General features: G+C 42.0%; 5 protein-coding genes across 6 annotated transcripts; 3 read left to right on the top strand and 2 right to left on the bottom strand.

The window, feature by feature from the left end:
- The first annotated feature begins 48 nt into the window (after positions 1-48).
- On the top strand, positions 49-5,286 carry LOC143001313 (D-amino-acid oxidase-like). Its single transcript, XM_076150844.1, has 11 exons — positions 49-191; positions 1,651-1,846; positions 1,928-2,042; positions 2,376-2,452; positions 2,578-2,643; positions 2,891-2,945; positions 3,063-3,167; positions 3,270-3,346; positions 3,891-4,008; positions 4,109-4,207; positions 4,288-5,286. Exons 2-11 carry the CDS (start codon positions 1,653-1,655, stop codon positions 4,411-4,413), a joined length of 1,032 nt encoding a protein of 343 aa, XP_076006959.1. The 5' UTR covers positions 49-191; positions 1,651-1,652; the 3' UTR covers positions 4,414-5,286.
- A 916-nt stretch (positions 5,287-6,202) lies between these two features.
- On the bottom strand, positions 6,203-10,969 carry svopa (SV2 related protein a). The gene is made up of 16 exons (XM_076150843.1): positions 10,935-10,969; positions 9,808-9,968; positions 9,616-9,701; positions 9,378-9,476; positions 9,108-9,179; positions 8,765-8,889; positions 8,614-8,677; positions 8,372-8,497; positions 8,147-8,275; positions 7,941-8,014; positions 7,646-7,722; positions 7,288-7,392; positions 6,901-7,012; positions 6,729-6,810; positions 6,505-6,594; positions 6,203-6,415 (listed from the first exon to the last, which is right to left on the bottom strand). The coding sequence occupies exons 1-16, from the start codon at positions 10,967-10,969 to the stop codon at positions 6,203-6,205; spliced, it is 1,650 nt and encodes a 549-aa protein (XP_076006958.1).
- Positions 10,970-11,709: 740 nt separating this feature from the next.
- usp30 (ubiquitin specific peptidase 30) lies at positions 11,710-15,924 on the top strand. The gene is made up of 13 exons (XM_076150884.1): positions 11,710-11,833; positions 12,782-12,891; positions 12,984-13,157; positions 13,240-13,343; positions 13,434-13,532; positions 13,707-13,752; positions 13,843-13,937; positions 14,024-14,083; positions 14,215-14,301; positions 14,483-14,554; positions 14,739-14,961; positions 15,062-15,170; positions 15,355-15,924. Exons 1-13 carry the CDS (start codon positions 11,763-11,765, stop codon positions 15,617-15,619), a joined length of 1,515 nt encoding a protein of 504 aa, XP_076006999.1. The 5' UTR covers positions 11,710-11,762; the 3' UTR covers positions 15,620-15,924.
- A 702-nt stretch (positions 15,925-16,626) lies between these two features.
- Positions 16,627-19,445, bottom strand: alkbh2 (alkB homolog 2, alpha-ketoglutarate dependent dioxygenase). 2 transcript variants are annotated; one of them, XM_076150881.1, is made up of 4 exons: positions 19,020-19,445; positions 17,586-17,918; positions 17,308-17,506; positions 16,627-17,228 (listed from the first exon to the last, which is right to left on the bottom strand). In XM_076150881.1, the coding sequence occupies exons 2-4, from the start codon at positions 17,857-17,859 to the stop codon at positions 16,919-16,921; spliced, it is 783 nt and encodes a 260-aa protein (XP_076006996.1). In that variant the 5' UTR covers positions 17,860-17,918; positions 19,020-19,445; the 3' UTR covers positions 16,627-16,918. The 2 variants fall into 2 exon arrangements, with proteins under 2 accessions (XP_076006996.1, XP_076006997.1); XM_076150882.1 differs by lacking the exon at positions 19,020-19,445 and adding an exon at positions 18,516-18,658.
- On the top strand, positions 18,627-21,784 carry unga (uracil DNA glycosylase a). The gene is made up of 7 exons (XM_076150883.1): positions 18,627-18,755; positions 19,550-19,762; positions 19,847-19,942; positions 20,228-20,325; positions 20,670-20,758; positions 20,871-21,049; positions 21,138-21,784. The coding sequence occupies exons 1-7, from the start codon at positions 18,657-18,659 to the stop codon at positions 21,276-21,278; spliced, it is 915 nt and encodes a 304-aa protein (XP_076006998.1). The 5' UTR covers positions 18,627-18,656; the 3' UTR covers positions 21,279-21,784.
- Positions 21,785-22,246: the final 462 nt, after the last annotated feature.

The raw sequence follows: 22,246 nt of genomic DNA, 5'->3' as shown, positions 1-22,246 counted from the left end.
AAGTTCTTATCATTGGGAGATAAACATGTATAATCACGACAAGACAATCGTGTGCGTGCTGCGGTCTCTAGGGGTCAACTTTGCCCCATGTTGTCTGCAGCCTCAGATCTCCGCCCCTTGGCCATGTGATATAGCAGGAGCAGAGAGGTCGGCTGAGGCTTCAAGTCTACATGTGGTAGAGCAAGATGGAGGTAAGACTAAACTTAGTTTGGACTCTTTACAATTTTCTGTTGATTCACTCTGTGTTTATTATTCTTAAACAGTCAGCCCGCAGTAGCGAGCTTCTTCTTGTTTGTGGCTGCTGTCAGATCTCATAGCGTCGAGCTCCGATTTTAATGCTCGTAGCTGCCAGTGTCAAACTGGTTGTTGTCAACTAAGCTCATACGGGGTATCCTCCTTTAAACTATTTAAATGACATTATGGGCGAGAAATCGTAATCAAAATGTAATGTTTAAAAGTTTGTCCATTTGAGCGACAGTACCGTGCGAAAGGTGTGTATTATTAAAGAATACGTGTTATTACACCGCCCACTTTAATTATTTTGCGGGGTTTTTATATGCATAGGGAATCAGGACAGATGGACAGAATTGAAAGAATTGCCAGTTGAGCTTTTCCAGAAACTGCTTGACACCTTGAATCGGTAAACAGTTGAGCAGAAGGCTCAAGTACAGTGAAGACGGACGGACAGTAAAGTACTCTCGCTACTCAGCTACGTCTCATTGGCAGCTCGTTTTGGTTGTTTGTTCGGTGAATGTGTGTGTGTTTGTGTGTGTGTATCCATGACCACAAGTAAAGGTTACTTTGTGTACTGTGCAGGTATTTAGTTAGTGCTTAATGTGAGTTTAGCTTACCTGCGAGTTCATGTTGAGGGTTAAACCCTTTATGTGCCACATGTGCTCAGCCTGTTTAGCAATCCTTGTTGTGGATTGTCTTTAGTGCCAATTTAACACGCTTTAGTTCTGTAACTGTAATAATAATAAATGGTATTCGTGCCTGTGCATCTGTGTGTATACATTTTAGTTCAGTTAAATATATATATATATATATATATATACAGTATATATCTGATGTCCTCGCCTTTCGTGTCCTGACTCGACACCTCTGATCACTGTTTAAATTTCCGAACCACGAGAGCTTCCTTACAAGAATAGTTCAGAGTGTTATGGGTAAAGATCATCGGCTGTACTCATCATTTATTTCTTGAAAGTAGTACAGAGTCAGCACTTTGTATTTATTATTATTATAATTTTTATTATTATTATTATTATTAGTAGTAGTAGTAGTAGGAGTAGTAGTACATAAGTGTGCACTAAGTACAGTCATGATCCCTCTAGTTTGTGGCAGCTGTCAGCTCTCACATGCTCCGATCTCAATGCCAGGAGCTGCCAGTCTCTGTCTGGCTGACAGAATTAAAAGTTGTGGTAAATATTTTTATAATAATATCCTTACCCAGGATGACTGGCCTGTCAGATTACAGGAGTGTCACTTCAGGAACTCTTTACGTTTAATTAGCACAGCGTAAATATTACTAGTAAACTAAAGTATTTCAGAAGTATATAATATACAACACAATAGAAAAAAATAGAATAGAATAGAACAGAGATACGTGTGTCCTGTTTTCATTTTAGTCTTTGTGTCTCCTGTATTCAGCCATGAGAGTAGCTGTGATTGGAGCTGGAGTCATTGGCCTGTCCACAGCTCAGTCTATATATGAGCAGTACCACACCAAAGTCCGTTCACTGACCATTGATGTGTATGCGGATCAATTCACTCCACTGACGACCAGTGATGGAGCTGCAGGTTTCTGGCAGCCGTACATCCATGACAACGGCAATGTCCAGGAGACGTGAGTGCAGACTGGTTTCCTGTTGTTCTTCATTGACAAACAATGCCTGTTGTTTCAAGTCTATATTTTTCTCACCTTTAGAAAATGGAATAAGGAGACATTTGACTACTTGTTGAGCTTCCTCAGATCAGATGATTCTGTAGAAATGGGCATATTTCTTCAGTCTGGCTACAACCTCTCCACTAAGCCATTACCAGTAAGTAATACTTTGTTCTTGGTAAAACTATATTTACCCCTAGATGAGGCTAGAACTTTTGCAGACTAAGGACAAGGCAGTAAAAGATGTAGATAATTGACAGTTTGATATCTGGCTCACAGTTAACCACTGACCACTGTGATGTTTACTACACAAGCACTTGATGAAGGCTTCATTTGTATTCAGTTGAAAGTAGGGCTTTGTTCACTCTTGAATGGGCCCCTGGATTGAATGAAGGAGGCCACATTGCTGTGATTTGAAAACCCCAACGCTTTCACTGAAGATTTCTATAGCAAATGCAACGTATTTGTTCCATGTGACCTTTGGTTGCAGGACCCCCCCTTTAAAGATATTGTCCTGGGCTTCCGACATCTCACAGATCGAGAGTTACAAATGTTCCCTGGATACAGGTCAGTTCATGCTCAAAGGTTTATTCAATGTAAACATTGTGCATAGCTGAACATATTTATGACCCCATGATTGATGTTGTCACACTCTAATAGGATTTTCTGTTCTAATATTTCCAACTTTTTAGTTACGGATGGTTCAACACGGCTCTCATGGTGGAGGGAAAAACCTACTTACCTTGGCTGATGGATTGGTGGGTAATTTCCTTTCCATGGAAGACAAGATCGGACATTTTCAACTAAACTGAAGAAGTTAACAGCCAACAGTTTGAGTGAATTCAATTATGTTTGCAAACTGCCTATAAATTACCCAACACATCGATATACGTGACAAACAGTGGATAACTTTTCATCTCCTAAAATCTTGGACCCACCCAGACTTTCCTCCCATGTTGTTAAAAAATCATCGAACAATTTTCATCTGCTTTTTGCTCTTTTCAGGTTGCAAGAACGGGATGTGAGATTTCACCAGAGGAAGATAAAGTCCTTTATGGAGGTAAGTTTGGCTTTAACAGTCTCTACACTTTTTATAGTCCTTACACCAGGAAAGTGGACAGTTATCAGTAACATAAATGCTTATGTCTTGTCTCATATCGTGTGCCTCTATATTTAGCTGGCAGATGCTGGAGCAGATGTGATCATAAACTGCACTGGGGTGAGATCAGGAGAACTGCAGCCGGACCCTGAGCTCAAACCAGGCCGGGGGCAGATTGTGAAGGTGAGCGCAAACTGTCCCAAATGTCTGCTTGTCACTTATATGATCAATTATGACAGCACAATACAAACAGCTGCTGACTGCCCTCACTCCTCTGTGTCTCAGGTGGATGCTCCATGGCTGAAGCACTGGATTATGACTCACATCGGTAGTCTGTACAATTCACCATACATCATTCCAGGGTACTGCTAGACACAAAGTCCAGATATAAAAGTGATACACTCAGGCCAACACTGATATCAATACGTGAGAGTTGAAATTATAATGAAATTTCATACAAACATATCGCAACATGTAGATCAAATGTCAATATAGGGCAAACTCCAAAGACACTATGTCTCTGATGAGCTCATATCATTGCATTATATATATCTAGCTGTAATTAAGAGTGAACTACAGTACCACATAGCCAATCCTCATGTACAGAACTAGTGGAAATGAATATGTTTTGATTTATCTGCTACATTTATATCTGCTACATTTATATTTCTGTATGTATGCATTTGTGTGTTTAAGATTCTTTATTGTAATTGAAGCGTTAATCCATTTTTCCACTGGCTAAATGATCGTTTTCCATATATTCTCAACGTTGCAGTGCAATGGTGTTGATTCAATGTCTTTCTGGCTGAAATCTGTTGTTTTACCTGTATTTGAGTATTTGTGTGTGTGTGTGTGTGTATGTGTGTGTGTGTGTGTGTGTGTGTGTGCGCGCGCACACGTGTGCAGGAGTCATCTTGTGACTGTTGGTGGGGTGTTCCAAGTAGGAAACTGGAGCGAGCAGAACAACTCCATTGACCATAAGGAAATCTGGGAAGCTGCTTGCAAACTCGAGCCAAGTCTCAAGGTCTCTACTATAAAGAGTTTGTGTGTCAGTGGAAATGTATATTATTTTTAAAAATGTCTTCCACAGCTCTAAAATATTGCACAATTTTCTTTGACTTCAGTGTGCCAGGAAAGTCGAGGATTGGACCGGCCTCAGACCTGCTCGCAACAAGGTCAGACTGGAGAGGGAGACCATACAGTCAGGGGCGACTGCTATTGAGGTAAACTGTGGAAGCTGATCAGTATTGGAGGTATGAAGGTTGTTTCCAGAGATACTGACTCATATGTGACTTAATTTCAGGTGATACACAACTATGGCCATGGAGGTTTTGGACTCACCATTCACAGAGGCTGTGCCCAGGAAGCAGCAAGGCTCTGTGGTCCAATCATGCAACAAAAAGGCAAAGGGCAGAGAGCTCGCTTGTAAACGTGTGCCTGGCGCTTATTAATGATGATTAATGATGGCCTCTTATTCTTAAAATCCTAGTACCTTGTAGCCAATGGTGACTGTAGTCATAATCACTGTATGATATCTTGTAGCCCACAAGGTGACGCTCCTGTTGTAAAATCACATTTAATGTTCAGTCACAGTTTGCAATGATTAATATAGGCTGTCAATATAATAATAATGATCAAATAACACAATGAAACATTATTTACTTTGGTATCATACACATTTACAATACTGTGCAAATGTTTTAGGCCCTTGAGAAAAACTGAGGATGCTTACAGAAATAATGCCATGAACAGTATTTATTTATCAAATACCTTCCTACAAAGTGCAATGAACAGGAAACATCTTAAATCAATTATCAATATTCAAATAATCACTATTTGATTGATTTTAAACATCATCAATTCTCTAAGGTACATTTTGGCACGGTTCTACCAAGTAGTTCAGCTGTAGGTTCTCCCAAACGTCTATGGAAACGTTCCTCTGTCTCATCTTCTTTCTCTCTTCGTCTCTGCATATAATCCCAAACTGGCTCCATTTTGTTGAGGCCCTACACCCTTCATAGCATTATTTTTTAACCCGCATTTGACAGACTTTTTTCACAAGTGCCTAAAACGTTTGCACTGTACTGAACATCCAGTGCATTGGCAAGAATCTGTGCACACAGACACATAATACAGCACTACACCACACACAGCCAGGTAGAGTCAGCTTGCTGGGCCTGTGCTGATTATTTAGTTTTATTAACAAACTTTGCTCAGTGTGTTAATTGTGGGGTCACACTCAGCTAAAGTAATCTCTACTTCAAATTGTTTAACCTAATAAAAGCAAATACAACAAGTAAACAATGTTTTGTTACATAATTTACAAAAAGACAGAATGAACCATTCTGCTAAATGGTTGCGTATGCATGTGTAGATGTCATCAAGGTCTGTTTGACAGCAAGTGGTTTGCTTTATCACCACGGTCATTTCATTTTTTCATGTTACTTTACTAATGTTTTATTATTGGTTTAATCAGCTTTAGTGATGAAAATACTTCAGTATTTGTTTTTTCTGCTGAATACTGTTTAAATCATTAATGAACTTATTGTTAATTAGTGCCTTGGTGGAAGTGAATCTTAATGCAGTAACTCCAGGTCTTATTTCTTCTAATGGTCTGTTGATAATCTGGTGATGTGGAACTGCACTCCAGCAATGTTCTGATAAAGCTGCTTTTGTCATTAGAGCATTTTAATAGGCAATTTGTGTGCACAAGATAACGACCCGTCTTACCTGCACATCTATCTCCTGTATGCTCGTAAAAGCAGTAACCTCATTAGGTAACGATGAGTCTCTCAAGCATAAGCTCAATAGGATCATCAATTTTAAGGCTCTCTGAAAGGAAATTAGTTATATGAGGTTGTGTCTCTGAATACTTTTATCCTTTCTATTCTTGATGTATGGCTGCTCACTTAGTTTCAGGACAATTTCACAAGTACAGTGATATTGCTGCGGTCCAGTCTTTCCAGTTACCCACTGCAAGTATTCTGTGCAAGTACAGCAAAATGACAGATTACAGCAGTGGTGTTTTAGGCTATAAGCATAGTGACATGTTATAAAAAAATATTATGCTGCATGGCTCTGTGAAACCCTCTGTGGTGCCAAAAGCTGAAGACGCATAAAATGGACTGGAGATGGTTGAGGACAGCTGATGGAGCTTTCTGCTGCTTTCTTCTGCTCCTCCTTGTCTCTGCTGTCGTCTCCTCACACGCACGCGGTCTTCAGCCCTGGGAGCTGGAGCTTGAGTGAGGGATTCCTCCTGGGCTCTGGGTAGAAGCCCGACCCATCATCTCTTGGCCCCACTCGCGGTGGCTGGATTCCTGGAGGCCCCTGCCTGTCGTCTCGATTGGCAGAGCGCAGGAGGCGACGGCAGCCAAGAGGCAGCAACAGCAGTACACTGAGAAAGCCAAGTAGACGGAGGACTCCAACATGACCTGCAAGGTAAGTCACAAATTTAAAATAATTATAAAGCCTTTCTGGATTCTAAATATTAAAAAGGAAACAGCTGGTAGATGGCTGTTACCTGTGCAACAAATGGTGTAATGAGGGCACCGACTCTGGCCATTCCACTGCTTGTTCCCAAACCTAAAGCCCTGGTCGCTGTTGGATACACCTGCAGAATTTCAGATGATGAGCCACACGACACTGCTTTATCCTTTGTTCAGCTTTTGATTTGGTCTGAACTGGTCATAGTCATTTACAGTTAGCACTAAGCTAAAAGAAAACACATTAAAAAAGCATTTTGACCTCTGGAGTATACACATAGGCGGCCTGGAATCCTCCTGCTATAAAAGCTCTGGCAATGAATATCAAAACTGTCATGGACACTCTGCAAAACAGAAACAGGACCGTTAATAAGAGAAATGCCGAACAAAAACTCAGTTTGATGGAATTTAAAGACGGGCGACTGTGAAGTTACCTCCCAACACAACCATACAGTGGGATGATGCACAGGGAGAAGATGAGGAAGCACAATGCCATGGTCTTCCTCCTTCCCAAACGATCAATGGCCCAGAGTGTCACCAGCAGTCCTACACAACGTAAACGTCGCCATTAGACTGGTGTAAGCATTTCATTACAGTGCAGGAAGCTGATCAGATACACATATTGGACACATATTCTCCTAGTAAACTGATTGGGCCATCCCATCCAATTATACCATTACTAGACTATACAATAATAATTTGTACAAAGGACACAAGAACAAGCCCCAACAAAACCATACAAACGTCCTGATAAAAGATCTTATATACAAAAATGTTTTATTAACTATGTATTGGCTGATAGAGAGAGGACTCATGTTTACCTGGGAATTCAGATAAGGTGGTCCACAACAAGTCCTTATAATCATCAGAGTTCAGGTTTTTACACTCCAAGCTGCACCGAAGTTCCCTTTTATTACCTTTGGACCCTAGAGGGAGATACACAACAACAATCGAACAGCTCAGCGTAACCAACAAACAATTAAACAAATCTTGCACGTAAAGGTGAAAAAGTCTCTCTTTCACAGACTCTGAGACGTTTGTTTTATTAAAGCTTCTAAAGACTACATGAGTCTCCAAACACCTTTGTACGGATCCAAACAGAATGTCTCTTCAGTTTCTCTTGTCTGTGCCTATTGATGTGAGAGGACTCGTGCTGCTGTTGGTGGAGCTGTGACTCACCTTCACATGCGCCTCCCTCTTGGAACAGCTGGGTGGTGAGAAGCACCAGGCCGTAGTAGGAGAAAGCATTGGCAAACCTGACGAGACAGAGAGACACAGAGATATTTGGTTCCCCAGATGAACACTGCTACTGTACTTGTAGAACGTGATAACCAAAGTAAAAAAGTAACCAAAAGCTCAGATGACGACGCACATGCAGAAAAAGGATAATAAGGTGTTGGTGGATAAGAATGAAAGATTTAGTCGGAAATGAGTGAGAGCATGACTGGGTAGAATAATAGTTCACATAATTTACCAAATAAACCACAGCAGAACTGTGGTACAGCGAAAGTGTGATGAAAACAAGTCTTGGATCTTCCCACGTTCCTCCTAACATAGGAAACAGTACAAAATAAATAAATATATAAATGGCAACATAAAAGGGCTTTATACTACAGTAAACAGTTTCAGTAATGCACTCTTTGAATTATGTAAAGAGCTTCTCCGTTCTACAGGCTGTACCTGTCTGGCTGCTACAAGTTTTCCCAGAGGCATTGGCGCTCCGTTCTCTGTGGCGATACGCTTCAGGGTAGCCAGAGCTTTATCCTGGTTCCCTGTCAACACGTCATATCGAGCGCTCTCCGGCAGCCACTGATCACACACAAGAGTGAAACGTGAGTTTGGAGCAAATTGTGGCTTCATCTATGGCTAAGATGTCCCGAGAACTGCTGATAACCTCATACTTACAAAACAAAAGATAGCAAAGATGAAGAGAGGAATGGTAGAGAGGCCGAGCAGCCAACGCCAGCCAAGAGTGGGCATCACCAGAATTGCTAAGAGCACCTCGAATACAGTGCCCAGGGCCCAAAAGATCTGAATCACAGTGAACATAGAGGAAATGTGGAGGTTGTGCTTCGATTACAGAGGAGACACTGTGGTCAAATGTGCGATAAACTGATTAAGAGTAATAGAACGAAATTGGTTCATACTTCAATCAGCAAGATGCACGTGGCTCTGGACTTCATAGGCAGAAATTCGGCGTACAATGTCACCCTTGTAAGGAGAGACATGTCTGCGTTAATCTGAACACAAATCATTGGGTTGTGGCTTTTTGAGAGAGGAAGGAGGAGAGATACTCACGACTGTGGGGCTCCTCCAATCCCAAAACCCACCAGCGCACGGAGGAAGAGGATCCAGCTGTATACCGGTGCAAACGCACTCAACAGGCCATAAAACAAAGTCCACATGACGCTCATCTTCAAACCCTGTGAGCACACACCATCAAAGCACAATAAGCAGCCAGGTACATCAGAGTTAACAAAAAGGTCACGTCAGAACATGTGATCGGTGATGGTTCACAAACTCTATCTGGAATCAGCCATGTGCTTGAAACATACAAAGCTCATTTTAAAACACCTCTAAACCCAGAATACGTATGCTACAAAGAAGAGAAAGAACATTGACTTAAATGGTCAGAACTTACTGTCTTTCTGCCGTACTTGTCAGATATGTTTCCCCAAAGGGAGGAGCTGATCATCATTCCTATAAACACTGCCTGCATTAAGGAAGAAAAACAATGGCAATGAAAGTCTGATATCATTTCCAAACTGCATTTCACTGTCATCTTCGCAATGCTTCTAGTCTATGGCTGTTCCTGATCTGTGAGCACCCAGTATTTCAAAGCAATTAAGAATTAGGACGACTATGTAACACCACAAGTGAGAGCACTTAAGTCATATTAGAGAGTCATTACCGATGTGAGCATCGCCACCTCAAGACTCGGCAATCTCCACTCACAGTGAAGCTGTGGGGCTAAGATGCTGAGGATCATCATCTCCATAGCATCAGCCATCTGAACAAACCACCATTAGGCAGAAAAACAGAATAAATGACCATCCCTTGAACACACACACACACACACACACACACACACACACACACACAAAACACACACTGCCTGGAATGTTTTTTCAATTAAGGGATGTTCTCACCCAGGACAGACCAGTCAGGATGGATAGTTTCCATTGAAATGTTCCAAAGCCAATGGCCTCCACAGCATCTTCCACCATGAACGTGTCTGAAAGAATGAGAAATGTGAAAATCATTAACGACACAGACGAGACCGGAGGTGGATTAATAGCTTTCATAAAGAAAAGTGAAGATGTTCTCTTCCATATCTGTACCATCAGTGGGATTAGCAAACTCCCGAGGAACAGGTGCTCCATCTGCCAGCGCCACAGACTCCATATCGACCTGCTCTGCACCGATGCTGACACCCTGTTCTTGATTTTCGCCTTCATCCTCAGAGCGTGCACTCTCACCTGTGCGACGAAACCTGACAACACTATCATTAACAAACAAAGAAATAAGTGGCAGTAATATAGAAATAAGGGTCCAGGGTTAAAAGGTCCACAATAATCTTGATCAGAATACTTCCATATGCATGGCAAAACTGAGTCAGGTTCTGTTGCCTAGGTGATATGAGCCTTTTCTGGCTGTGTTTTTGTGATTTTGTCCTTTTCGCAAACCACATCAGACCAACTGACAATTTATACAGCTTGGCAAACCTGCAAAAGCTAAGTAACCCCGAATAGGCAGGACGTAACCTCCTCCCATGTGTAGATAATTGAGAGGCTGTGAGGGATAAAACTGTGTAGGTGCACAGTGAGCATGAGAGTGACGACTTAATCACTGTACTTAGACCAGGGAAGTACTGGCGTTGCACATCACTGTGATGTCTGGAACGTCTGTGCTGTGAGCCCCTGTAATTTTCATTTTCAAGCTTCATAATGAGAAAAGCATCACAGTATATATAACTATGGATATTCAAGAGCATTGCTTCTTACCAATTCCATGTTTATCCCATGATGAATTAAATAATTGATTCAGACCGTCACGTTACTGTATAAGCACATTCCTTAAGACACTGTAGCCTTGAAAATGTTAACAAGGCACAGTGTGATAACAGCAATAACAAGTCAAGATACAAATATACATCTCATACATTTTAGCAAAGATGTGCATCTTAACCAAACTAGTATCCTTGTATCAGACCTGGTACACAAACCGCACTGTCAAGCCTCAACCTGCTGGGTATCTTCCTATCAGAAGTGCAGATAGTATAACTGCACAGATACGATGTTTATTATATAACTGTGTTGCTTTGGAGGAATCTTAACCTATTCTGAATCCAACAAGCTAATCAAATGGAAAGAAGAGGCAGTCAGAGGGCGACGCCGCTCAGGCTGTCACGTTGATGATGTTAATAAATAAAACCAAATGGCAATTAAATTGGCAAACAGTGACTCACGGCAGCTGTCTCAGCTGGAACAGATCATCGTCCATTGTTGTGTTTATTGTCCGGCGCTCCGTTTAGATTCATCGCCCTTCCGACGAGCAGCGGTTTCAGCACTGAGGACAGCGACCCGCTCCCGTGGTCCGCTCACAGCCAATGGGGCTGCGCTCCAGTCCCACAGTCACGTGTTTACACAACTATGTTAGTATGAAGGCCGGTCAAATCATTTCCCAAATAAAATGGATAATGACCAGTGTGATGTGTTCCAGCGATTTATTAAAAACTAAAAAATGAAACACCCTGCTGTTTTCTTTATTTTTTTATTCATTGTTAAATCTTATTCAAAAGTCACATAGGCAACTGTGGCATGCTTACAATTTGAATATACATTTTTATTTGTCAATAAATATTATGTTTTGGTGGAACACAAGTTTAGGCTGAATCATTTTCCCTGGAGTTAAATCAAAAAAGAAAAAAGAGATCGATGACAGCGTAATATAGCTATAAACCTGATGTGTTTGTTTAAAAAAAAAAAAAAAAAAAAGATATCGACAGCAAAAACGGACATTATTATATATTATCATACATTTTTACATATTATTTTTAATTTTCATGGAAACTTGAATGAATAGATAGATAGATAGATAGATAGATAGATAGATAGATAGATAGATAGACAGATAGATAGATAGATAGATAGATAGATATATAGATAGATAAATAGATTTTACAAATGTGCGCCACAAACATTAATTAGCCGGAGCACAAACTGTGGACGCACCGGTCCGTCCGCACTATGGCTCGGACTGAAACGTTGGCTGTGGGGTTCCGCAGGAGGTCAGGATGTTGTGGAGCCGATCACACAGCTCCAATAAGCTTCTTATGGAGTTTCTTGGCATTGGGGCTTTAGTCAGGTAAACTTTCTTCTGATAAACAGTAAACAAACGTTAGATACACGCAGACACGGGATACGACGCTTTTCTTACCTTTGAAGTCAAACCTTAACGTAAAGGGTGCATACGTATTCGGACATGGACGCCGAGTGTATGATTTGCATTTGAAACAACTGCCAACATACACATGCAACATCGTAAAAGTCACCGTTAGTACAATAAATCCAAGTGGATCGATATTCATGGGACCAAAGTAGGGCCCTGAGAGAAGCTCGGTGTGGTGTGGATAACTTAGCCAAGGCTAGCGGGTGAAGCTAGTGCTACGTGTCACCTGGTAACATCAGGCTGCTGCGGTTAGTTTAGTATCAACATTAGTGTTATGGTCCATTTAAAACCACCAGGGCGTAAATAAACACTGCGGTACAACAGACTCAGTCTCGGATCTCGGTTCCAGTTCCACAGAGGAAGAACTGGTGTTAATAAATAACGGAGCAACAAGCAAATACGAATTACGAAAAAAACGAATTCCTGCTTGAGTCACAAGTTAACATGGTCACTAGTTCATACGGAACGTTTGTTGCGCAATGATTAAGACAGCGAAAGAGAGAGGTAGCGTAGTCGTGTAACAAGCTCTATTTTATAAGCTCTACGGCAATGCTTACTTGTATTTATTGCTGTATTTTCTTTACAGATGTAGATTGCAATTGGTTTGTTGTTAAATATAAAATTAGAGGATATTATCTTGGATATTACCTATTTTGGATGTTTCGATCTTTTGTTGAACACTAAAATGATCTTAACTATATTAACAGCTGAGGTCGTCCTTTTAGAGACATTTTATGTTTTAAATGATTTTGAAGATAGTTCACCAATTTCTCGCACTGGACATGTTTGCTCATAGTTTAGGTCATGTAAACAACATCTGCCTGGTTGTGCCAACTATATATTTTTAATAAACTGTCCTTTCAGAGCCAAGATGGTGAGAAACTGGGGCGTCATTGGTGGGATAGCTGCTGCCACTGCAGCTGCAGTTTTTGTTTTGTGGGGTCCAATTACAGAGCGAAAGAAGAGAAAGAGAGGTGAGAATGTTTATGTGATGAGAAATATATGGATTATTGCGCACCGGTGAAGATGCAGTGATGATGAATGAATGAATAATGTTTCCTCACAGGTATGGCTCCAGGTCTGCTGAATTTAGGCAACACCTGCTTCTTGAACTCTCTGCTCCAGGGCTTGGCATCTTGTCCATCCTTCATCAAGTGGCTGGAGACTCTTTCCAAAGTGCCCACAAGCCAGGCATGCCAGGACAAACAGCTGTCAGCAACGCTCTTCCAGCTCCTGAAGGGTAAATAAATGTCTTCCGTGATATGAGTCGGCACAGTCTAGTGGAGACCTGTTGTTTGAGGTGAACACTGTCGCTCTTACAGCTCTGTCCGGTGACGAGCCTGGGGAGGAGGACGTCCTTGATGCTGGATGTTTACTAGATGTTCTCAGACTGTACCGTTGGCACATCAGTTCATTTGAAGAACAGGTAAAGATGTAACAAACTAACTCTAAGTGGTGTTTATCAATGTCTCCTTGGAGTCCTCACTGTGCTTCTTCTCTCTTTGTCTCATCTCAGGATGCCCATGAACTTTTTCATGTCCTTACATCTTCCCTTGAGGAAGAGCGAGATCACCAACCCAAAGTCACACACTTGTTTGACATGCAGTCGCTCGAGGCAAGTGGTTCTCACCCGGATTCCATAGTTTCTATTCAACTAAAACCAACTATACAAACTCCAGATTTCTTCTTTAGATTATTGAAAATCTCTTCAGTATTTCTTCATTAAGTGAAGGGGAGCCAGCATTTAAAAAGTCTGAAAAACAAATTTGGTGTTTGCTTTTAATACTAGAGTCTCTCGGAACCAGATGAGAAAACTATGGTTTGCAGAAGTCGAGGTAAGAAAACTTAAATTGTGGTGGTTGGAGTTTCAAGCCAAAGTGAATTACTGTACATTTTACTCAGATACCCCAAATCCCCATTTCCAGCTCCTCTTCATCCAATACCAAGTCCTTGGAAGTTTCAGCATCCTTTTCACGGCCGTCTAACGAGCAACATGTCGTGCAAGCGCTGTGAACAACAAGTGAGTCCACGTTGGTGAGTTACTTTGTGTTATTTGTCCTCTTGCTCTCTCCAAGCTATTAAAGTCTTTGTACAACCTTTTTACAGAGTCCAGTGCGGTATGACTCATTCGAGAGTCTGTCCCTGTCTATCCCTCTACCACAGTGGGTAAGCGACAACAAATAAGCATTAGTAGATGCAGCACAGTACTGTGATCGCAGCATACTTGCCTAATATGAACTATTTGTGAACTTTTCTGTTGTATTGATCTTAATGGTCTGATGGCTGTTTGTCTCTAGGGTCGGCCTATCTCTCTAGATCAGTGTCTTCAGCATTTTATATCCTCAGAAACCATTAAAGAAGTGGAGTGTGAAAACTGCACCAAGGTACATGGCATCATTATTGTCTTAAACTGTTCGGGATCACTATGTTAAACTTGTAATTTACTATAAAGCATGCCTCGAAACCCTTTTGACAAACTAGTACCACATTCTTAGAATCCAAGTATTTCCCTGCATGTGTTTGGCTGTTTTAGTCTTATTTCAGTTTTGGATTCCTTCTCCACAGCTTCATCAAGTGAACAGGCAGGTTCTGGAAAGCCAGAGGACAGCCTTTGTCAAACAGCTTAAACTTGGAAAGGTAATTGTGATATCGATTTACTCATAGTAATGAATGATAATTTTCATTGTATGGAATGTTGAAAGGTAGTGACAAATGCCCATTGGATTTTGGAAGAGTAGATTCATCAAGATAGTAGAGTTAACTCACTAAAAATGGTTTACTGATGTAGTAGACACTCACTGTCTCTTACCTATTGCTTCAGCTCCCTCAGTGCCTCTGCATCCATTTGCAAAGACTGACATGGTCCAATGAAGGAAGCCCCATCAAAAGGCAGGAGCATGTGCAGTTCACAGAGTATTTGTCGATGGATCGTTACAAACACGGAGGCTCAACCCAGAGGGGTCAGCGGCTCATGTGCACGCCGAGACCCCGAAAGGCAGAAAACACAGAGGACGTCCTCAACAAACCTGCTGTCAATGGCACTGGTATGCTGGGCCACCGTCTGTCTCAATACCACTCTGCCTTATGTGTTGTTTGCATATTCTCATGCACTAGTTCCTATCTTATTTTATATGTATTTTTCAGGTGTAGAGCATCATAACAACAACAAACCTCTGTCCAATGGAACCTGCTCCTCTGCCTTTGTCCATTGTCCTGCTGAAAGCCCACAGCTCAGCCTCACGTGGGACTACAGGTAAACGTCTTTTACAACAGTTACAAAGCTGTTGGGTAACTATCGACGCTTTGAAATTACACACCACATTCACAGTTAGTAAACACAATGGTTCTTAGTGGCAGTGTACAAAAGATTATGTCGCAATATTTGACCATGTTACCAGCTTTCATTGACGTATTCTGTATTGTGGTCTGGTTTGTAGCTCTTCCTCAGAGTATCTTTTCCGGCTCATGGCGGTGCTGGTTCACCATGGTGACATGCACTCAGGACACTTTGTGACGTACCGACGCAGCCCTTCACGCAGCCCCTCACCTCGCGGGTCTGCACCCTTCAGTTCCCAGTGGCTTTGGGTGTCGGATGATTCCGTGCGCAAAGCCACCCTGCAGGAGGCGCTGTCCTCCAACGCTTACATGCTCTTCTATGAGAGAGTCCATAGACTGAACCTCACCCGGTGGTCAGAGGATTAAGCCGAGGCTTTGAACTTGCACTCAGGTTAGAACAGCTGTACGTGCCAGTTACAGAGCAGTTACCAACAGCTGGACAGTGACTCTGACAATGAGACCACAGAGAGGAAAGCCATTATAGAGACGGGGATTGTAGAGACATGTTCACGACAACATGTCAATGGTCGTCTTGTGATGTGATCAAATGTTCAATCCATGAATGGATGTTTTCCTGCTGTCCTGGCTGACGGTAGGAAGCTCATAATCCCAAAGATCTGACCTGTAGGACTTCACAGCAGACGTTTCTCCCATCTAACATTTTCATTTCTGGTTGGGAAAGAAAATCGTAACACCTGACAGACTAATGCAATCAAATATACAGTCAACAGACTTGTCCAGTGCTTGTTGTCGTAGAGGTGTTGATTGTTCAAAGATGTACATTAGCTTGTCTGGGAGTCTTGGACATGAAGAATTATTCCACATTACAAAGAGTCGCATGGGTATGAACCTTCACAACTCTGATTGTCTCCATAATCTGGTTTAAATTTCCTTAACATATCTGAAATTGACATTCCTCAAGAGAGGATAAATGTATTTTTGTATGTTTCTAATAAAGATTATAATTTGCTCAGTTGAGGACAATGTGCCATACGATTTTAACACATTATTTCACGTGTTATTTACTCATTCATACTACTTTAACCTCAACTGAAACTGTGGATGCATCAACGCTATTTGGTACCTTGTCACTATTCAGATCTTCAAGGCAGATGGACAGACAGGCAGACAGACAGCAGGTATTTGGACATGTTATCCTTAACATAAGTTTGACTTCTGCGGAACAGATACTGCCATTCATTCCTACCCTCTGTTGAGTGAAAATAGAAAATGGCCTGGTACAAACCTTTTGTCAATGTTTGCAGTTACATTTGCACTAATGTATATTCTTGTGAGATTGTGGCCAATCTATAATGGTTGTGATTGTGATCAGATATCAAAGTAAAACAAATGAGCCCTGGAATAGTGTGCAAGAGTTTTATTTTTTAAATAGAATGAAGAGATGGGGGGAAAAGGGATTGATTGTCCTTCAACAAACACGCTGATTGAGCATCAACTCTGCCTAAGTGTCCTTGGGGAAAATGTTGAAGGAGCTCAGGCCCAGCATCCCGGTGTGTGTGTGTGTGTGTGTGTGTGCGTGCGTGCGTGCGTGCGTGCGTGCGTGCGTGCGTGCGTGCGTGCGTGCGTGCGTGCGTGCGTGCGTGCGTGCGTGCGTGACAGACAAGCAGGTTAAGCACACACTGTAATCTCACCCATGGTTGGCTCTCATTTCTTGCTGCCCAGAAGCAGCCGTCTAAATGTGAGGTTGATGCGAGGCAGGAGAACCTTCTTGCGAACAGGAAGGCTGTGATACCAGAAGGTGTTAGTCGGCGGGTTCATGAGGAGAAGGCTTCCGTGAGCAAGTTCCAGCTTCACCGGGTCAATCTGTCGGCAGCTCTGTTTTCCACGAGCGTCCCTGTGCCGGAAGATGAAGTCTCGGGCCGCCCCCAGAGAGACGGAGGCGATGGGGCCGGGGGGGTCCAGCTCTTTCTCATCGTCACGATGCTCGCCCATGTGATCCTGTCCATCTTTGTACCTGGTGCAGCAGAGAAGAGAACTCAGGGAAACTCAAATCATGAGGCAGCTTTATAAACAGGCATTCAGTTGTTCCTCACCTGTTAACCAAAACAAAGTTAAATGTCTGTCCTGTTGTTTTTGTAACAGCATCACGGATGTATTCCAGTGTTGGAGTCCATGGGCAGGCTAGGCGTTTCACTCCAGAATAAGTGTAGGTTAGTCCTGCGTCGCCGTACGTTGCCTGTTTTCTGGGTATATTATACATTTTTCCAAATATCTGGACCATAGATTCTTCCCCTGGAATGAAAAAAGTGAAGACAATTTAGCTATCCTGGGATTTCCCATCATTAGTCCTTTGGAGAAATGGCTGCTATACCTGTTGAGTATGACACCTCCTCCTCCAGCTGTTTGAAAAGGTGGCTCGCTTCCTCCTTGGAGAAGAGCAAAGCATAATCGCAGTCCAATCCTTCTGCCTCCATTTTTCTCCAGGGAACAGGGTGCGAAAACTCATCATTGTCATCTTCATCATCATCCTTCACATCCTCATCACTGTACAACTCCAGTTTGTTCTTGATCTTCTTAGGACTTTGTCTTTGGGCCTCATCAGGAAAGGAGCGCCTAATCTGTCTTCCAATAGCAAACTTCTCCATCACAGTGACACTGTGAGACTGCAGCAGACAGTCTGTTTAGTTTTTAGCCGTTTCACAACCTGGATGAGGTACAATAAAATGTAATGTTAAATGTCTAATGTGAATTTTTACAGTTGTGAGAATGTGAATCATGTCTGACAGTATTTTGACTGTTGTAATTTGTTATACTGTATGATTATTAGTAACAGATTTCAACAACAGTTTATTCAAGACTCAAATATCCAGATCTGCTAAACTAAACCATAAATAAAGTGATTAAATCTGTTACAATAATGTTAGAGTAGAGGAGCATTGGCAACATGTAGGGCCTTTATGCTCTGCTAATGATAAAACACTCTGGTTTGCTACATGAAAATACCAATAACATTGATTTAGACATCTAATCGCTCAAGATAAAAACCGAGTTGAATCTGCTTAACATTGACTTTAATTCTCTGTATACAATATTATGTTGTAAAATACTTTTGCGTTTACTTTTGGTTGCTGGAATGTCTTAGATTAAAGTATTTTGATGTACGTTATACCATTTAAAACGAATTGCACTAAACGACGGAAATGAATCATAATTTACGAAATACGTTTATTAGACGTTATTAGAAAGTCCTGTCTTCAAAACAATACATTTGGACACATACGACTCCTTCGGTCCCACGTACCCGCCAGCTCATTAGCATAACTCTACTTCCGCTACTGTGTTTTTAGCGCCACGCAGTTTGGGGAAACGCGGCGGTTTGATCTGATATTACGCAGAAAAAACTCAGTAAAGGAAGATTACCACCAAGGTAAATCTCAGCAGGATGATTGGACAGAAAACCATAAACTCATTTTTCTCTCCCGTCTCGAAAAAGAGAAATTCCAAGGAGCTAAATGATGCCGAGGAGGGTGACAAAGATCCGGTGAGTCAGCACTGACAGGTTGCCAGCAAAATGTCATTATGCAGGCATTATTCACGTATAAAACTTGGAACGTTACGTATGATAAGGTGGATATTTGAATGTCAGCCACTGTTACGGTTTTGCAAATCCTGTTCGCATGCAGCTTGGTTGTTACGCCATGAAACGGCGCTAGATGGCAGTGCTTCTGCTTAACTTCGCAGACATCGCCGACATCAACACCACATTTCTTTCGCAAACATTGATCAGGCTCCATGGTGGACCAACCTTCACACTCCATCTTCGACTTGGCGAAGCCAGCACCGCCGTCAAAAGCAAACAAGTTCCAGACACCAAAACAATGTGGTTTATAGCTCACAGCCGCTGACGCGGTATGCTTCCGCTCAGTGTAGAGTCTGCTTTCCAGAATAAAATCCCTTCGAAGCGCAAGTAAATGTGAAACGGGACTCAACCGGAGAATTATTAACGCTATGGATGGTAAGGTGTAAATTTATAACGTTCATTAAAGCATTAACTACAATACATATAGACTAACTTGGTTAAATGATGGTAAAATGAAGAACAGAGGACAGGCAGGTGCTGAGGTGTTTTATTGCGAAAGTTCGCGCCTCCATAGAAAGACCCACGAGGAAGAGTGGAAGTTTGGACCACAACAGATTGGATTTGATGTCCAACACAGATTAACAGAACGTGAATTAACAATGATGTCTGTGCTGCCTTTCCCGAGGTTTCTCAAACTAGTTCCACGGTCGGCCACGCACTTATCATCCGCTCTATGTTTTGCTAAATACACTAAGATTTCCGGGAAGAAGTTGAAGTCCTCGACCGCAGAGGCAGAGCCTTCATCTTCTCCTGCTTCTACTCCTCTGTCGCCCGACCAACTGGGCCGGATCTCCAGAAACAAGAGGGCAGCGCTGGAGAGGCTCACCTCCGCTCAGACACCTCTTGGTTTTGGGGAGAGCTGGATAAAGGGCCTGTCCGCAGAGTTTCGGAAGCCTTATTTCAAACAGGTGAGAGGGGGCGGAATGGACCCCTGTGACTTCACTCTGTCACACTCGTTCAGATCACAATTAAGAAGTCTCTATCTCTCACAGCTGATGACCTATGTGTCCGAGGAGCGGAGACGCCACACGGTCTACCCGCCACCTGAACGCGTCTTCACCTGGACGCAGATGTGTGACGTTCACGATGTAAGTTTGTTTCACTTTAACCTTTGCAGTCAAACATCCATTCCATCTTTTTGTGGTTGTGCCAGTCGGGTCTCTTTCCGGATACACACCTTCTAGTTCAACTGACACACACAGGGAATATAACATGCACATTTTATACAATTTACATTCTGGTCGCTCAAAAGCTATCAAGGGGGTTTCAGTAATCAACAACAATGGCAACAAATGAATGACGGTGTAACTGTGTGTGTGAAAGCTGCTGAGTTTTGTCACCCTGTTTATGTGACCATCCGTCTCTAACTCCAGATCAAAGTGGTGATTCTTGGCCAGGATCCATATCATGGTCCCAACCAAGCACACGGCCTGTGCTTTAGTGTGCTTAGACCAGTGCCTCCTCCACCCAGGTAAACATAAACACCGAAGCATGTTTACTTTAAAACCTTTTTAGGGAGAAGTGTGCTGTTTGCCTCTTTCAACACTAGGTGGAGCTTGAGGTTTTTAGATGAATCATTATAAAGGAACGTTTGTGTTTTTATTGCAACTATGATTTAATATTTTCAAATTTTTTATGTGTCCCTCTTTTTTCATCCCTTTATCTCAAGTTGTTTTAAGCTTTTGTCCCCGTCTGTACTGTGCCTGAGTTTTGTACAACAGCATATTCCTCATGTTGTTTCCCTCATTTGGCCTTTTCCCAAACTCATTAATAGTATGGATAGTGTGTTTGTCACGTCCTTCTTTTTACTTTCAGTTTGGTGAACATGTACAAAGAATTAGCCTCCGATGTTGAAGGATTTGAGCATCCAACACATGGAGATCTGACTGGATGGGCCAAGCAAGGTACATTTCAGAATGTGTGGTGTGGAATGTTTACTCACTGACACACCTTAAGTGGTCTGTTGGCATTTGACATTCAGCGCCTCTCATCTCCATTTCTCACTGTAATCATCAGGAGTGTTGCTGCTTAACGCCGTGTTGACTGTCCGAGCACATCAGGCTAATTCCCACAAAGACAAAGGCTGGGAAACTTTCACTGACGCTGTGGTACACTGGCTCAGCAACAACCTGGAAGGTCTCGTCTTCATGCTGTGGGGATCGTACGCGCAGAAGAAAGGAGCTGCTATTAATAGGGTTTGTCTCTACTGTCTTAACGCACATGCTTTCAACCAAATGTGTTTGTTATAAAAGCTATGTCACTTTTTGCACTCTGCCTTTGTAGAAGCGGCACCACGTCCTGCAGGCAGTGCACCCGTCTCCCTTGTCTGCTCATCGTGGATTCTTTGGTTGCAGTCATTTCTCAAAAGCCAATGAGCTGCTGGAGAAATCTGGGAAAACACCCATAAACTGGAAGGCCCTCTAAGTTGTTCTACGTCTCAGTTTTTCCTAGAGAGATGCTATGTAATGCATGAACATTAACTACAGACCAAAACCACTCCATAAGCTGCACAGTTTTCTTTATGAAGCGTTATTGTTGGCAGTTTTCACTATAATGTGTTATACACTGAATGCTCTCCACACATTTTCTCAAAGTAACATTTGTTCTTTGCATTGTCAGTTAAACCTTGTTAATACTTGTTTTTAGTACATTAAAGTTTGCTTTCGCACTTTTTAGTGAATTGTAGGTTTTGTTCTGAAAAGTGGCTCCAAGTTAGTATGTTATAGGGTTTTTACTCTGTCTTGAGTCTAAAACGTACACATTTTCTGCTCATGCACTGAAGCTCTGACGGCATGCTTTGCATTTGAATCTTCAATCTACAAAGCCTTTTTACAAAGTCTTCTATTTTATGTTCTTTTCTCTGGCACAACATTACAACATTAGAACGGGAGCACCACAGCAGTGCAAGTTTCTGTCATTGAAGAGAACATTCAACACTCGGCCTTGACTAAAATAAGTTTTGGTTAGTTAAGACCTGGTGTCTTGGTGTTCTTTTGGTAAAAACTGCTTTTACAGTCACTGGTTTTGGCCAGGTTTACTACCTGCAGAACTTTTGTTGAACTTTAGTTGAACTGACGCCTTTTGTCTATATAATGTAGAGTTTGCATTTTCTTACAGCTTTTAGATGTGACGAAATTTTTGTTGTGATCTTTTTAGAAACGACACCAAATCGTATGAATTACTACTTTTTTGCTTTAATTTTCAGATTCCAAACGTTTCAATACTCTCTAAATATAATGATGCTGTATATACAATACCTATATACATTGGTAATACGTATGCATAAAAGAAAGGAACATTTTTTTCTTACCGATAGGTACGTTATTCGCAATGGTATAATAATAAATGATTCCTGCGTCTGTGCGTGGGGGCGTGACTGAAACGGGGCGTGG

The sequence above is a fragment of the Genypterus blacodes genome, unplaced genomic scaffold, assembly GCF_046128005.1.
Source record: "Genypterus blacodes isolate CSIRO-AG114 ecotype Tasmania unplaced genomic scaffold, CSIRO-AGI_Gbla_v1 ptg000053l_1, whole genome shotgun sequence".
NCBI lineage: Eukaryota > Metazoa > Chordata > Actinopteri > Ophidiiformes > Ophidiidae > Genypterus > Genypterus blacodes.
Note: the sequence above shows the minus strand (reverse complement) of the source record. Positions and strands in the feature narration are given on the sequence as shown.

Coding starts and splice junctions, on each gene's coding strand:
- LOC143001313 (XM_076150844.1), top strand. CDS start 1,653: ATGAGAGTAGCTGTGATTGGAGCTGGAGTCATTGGCCTGTCCACAGCT. Junction 2,043..2,375: donor TCTCCACTAAGCCATTACCA/GTAAGTAATACT, acceptor CTTTGGTTGCAG/GACCCCCCCTTTAAAGATAT. Junction 4,009..4,108: donor AACTCGAGCCAAGTCTCAAG/GTCTCTACTATA, acceptor CTTTGACTTCAG/TGTGCCAGGAAAGTCGAGGA.
- svopa (XM_076150843.1), bottom strand. CDS start 10,969: ATGGACGATGATCTGTTCCAGCTGAGACAGCTGCC. Junction 9,477..9,615: donor TCCTGACTGGTCTGTCCTGG/GTGAGAACATCC, acceptor TGGTTTGTTCAG/ATGGCTGATGCTATGGAGAT. Junction 6,416..6,504: donor TTACACCATTTGTTGCACAG/GTAACAGCCATC, acceptor CTTACCTTGCAG/GTCATGTTGGAGTCCTCCGT.
- usp30 (XM_076150884.1), top strand. CDS start 11,763: ATGTTGTGGAGCCGATCACACAGCTCCAATAAGCTTCTTATGGAGTTT. Junction 14,084..14,214: donor CTATCCCTCTACCACAGTGG/GTAAGCGACAAC, acceptor GTTTGTCTCTAG/GGTCGGCCTATCTCTCTAGA. Junction 14,302..14,482: donor AGTGTGAAAACTGCACCAAG/GTACATGGCATC, acceptor CCTTCTCCACAG/CTTCATCAAGTGAACAGGCA.
- alkbh2 (XM_076150881.1), bottom strand. CDS start 17,859: ATGGAGAAGTTTGCTATTGGAAGACAGATTAGGCGCTCCTTTCCTGAT. Junction 17,507..17,585: donor GGAGGTGTCATACTCAACAG/GTATAGCAGCCA, acceptor TTTTCATTCCAG/GGGAAGAATCTATGGTCCAG. Junction 17,229..17,307: donor AACTTTGTTTTGGTTAACAG/GTGAGGAACAAC, acceptor CTGCTGCACCAG/GTACAAAGATGGACAGGATC.
- unga (XM_076150883.1), top strand. CDS start 18,657: ATGATTGGACAGAAAACCATAAACTCATTTTTCTCTCCCGTCTCGAAA. Junction 18,756..19,549: donor AGGAGGGTGACAAAGATCCG/GTGAGTCAGCAC, acceptor AAATACACTAAG/ATTTCCGGGAAGAAGTTGAA. Junction 19,763..19,846: donor GGAAGCCTTATTTCAAACAG/GTGAGAGGGGGC, acceptor TATCTCTCACAG/CTGATGACCTATGTGTCCGA.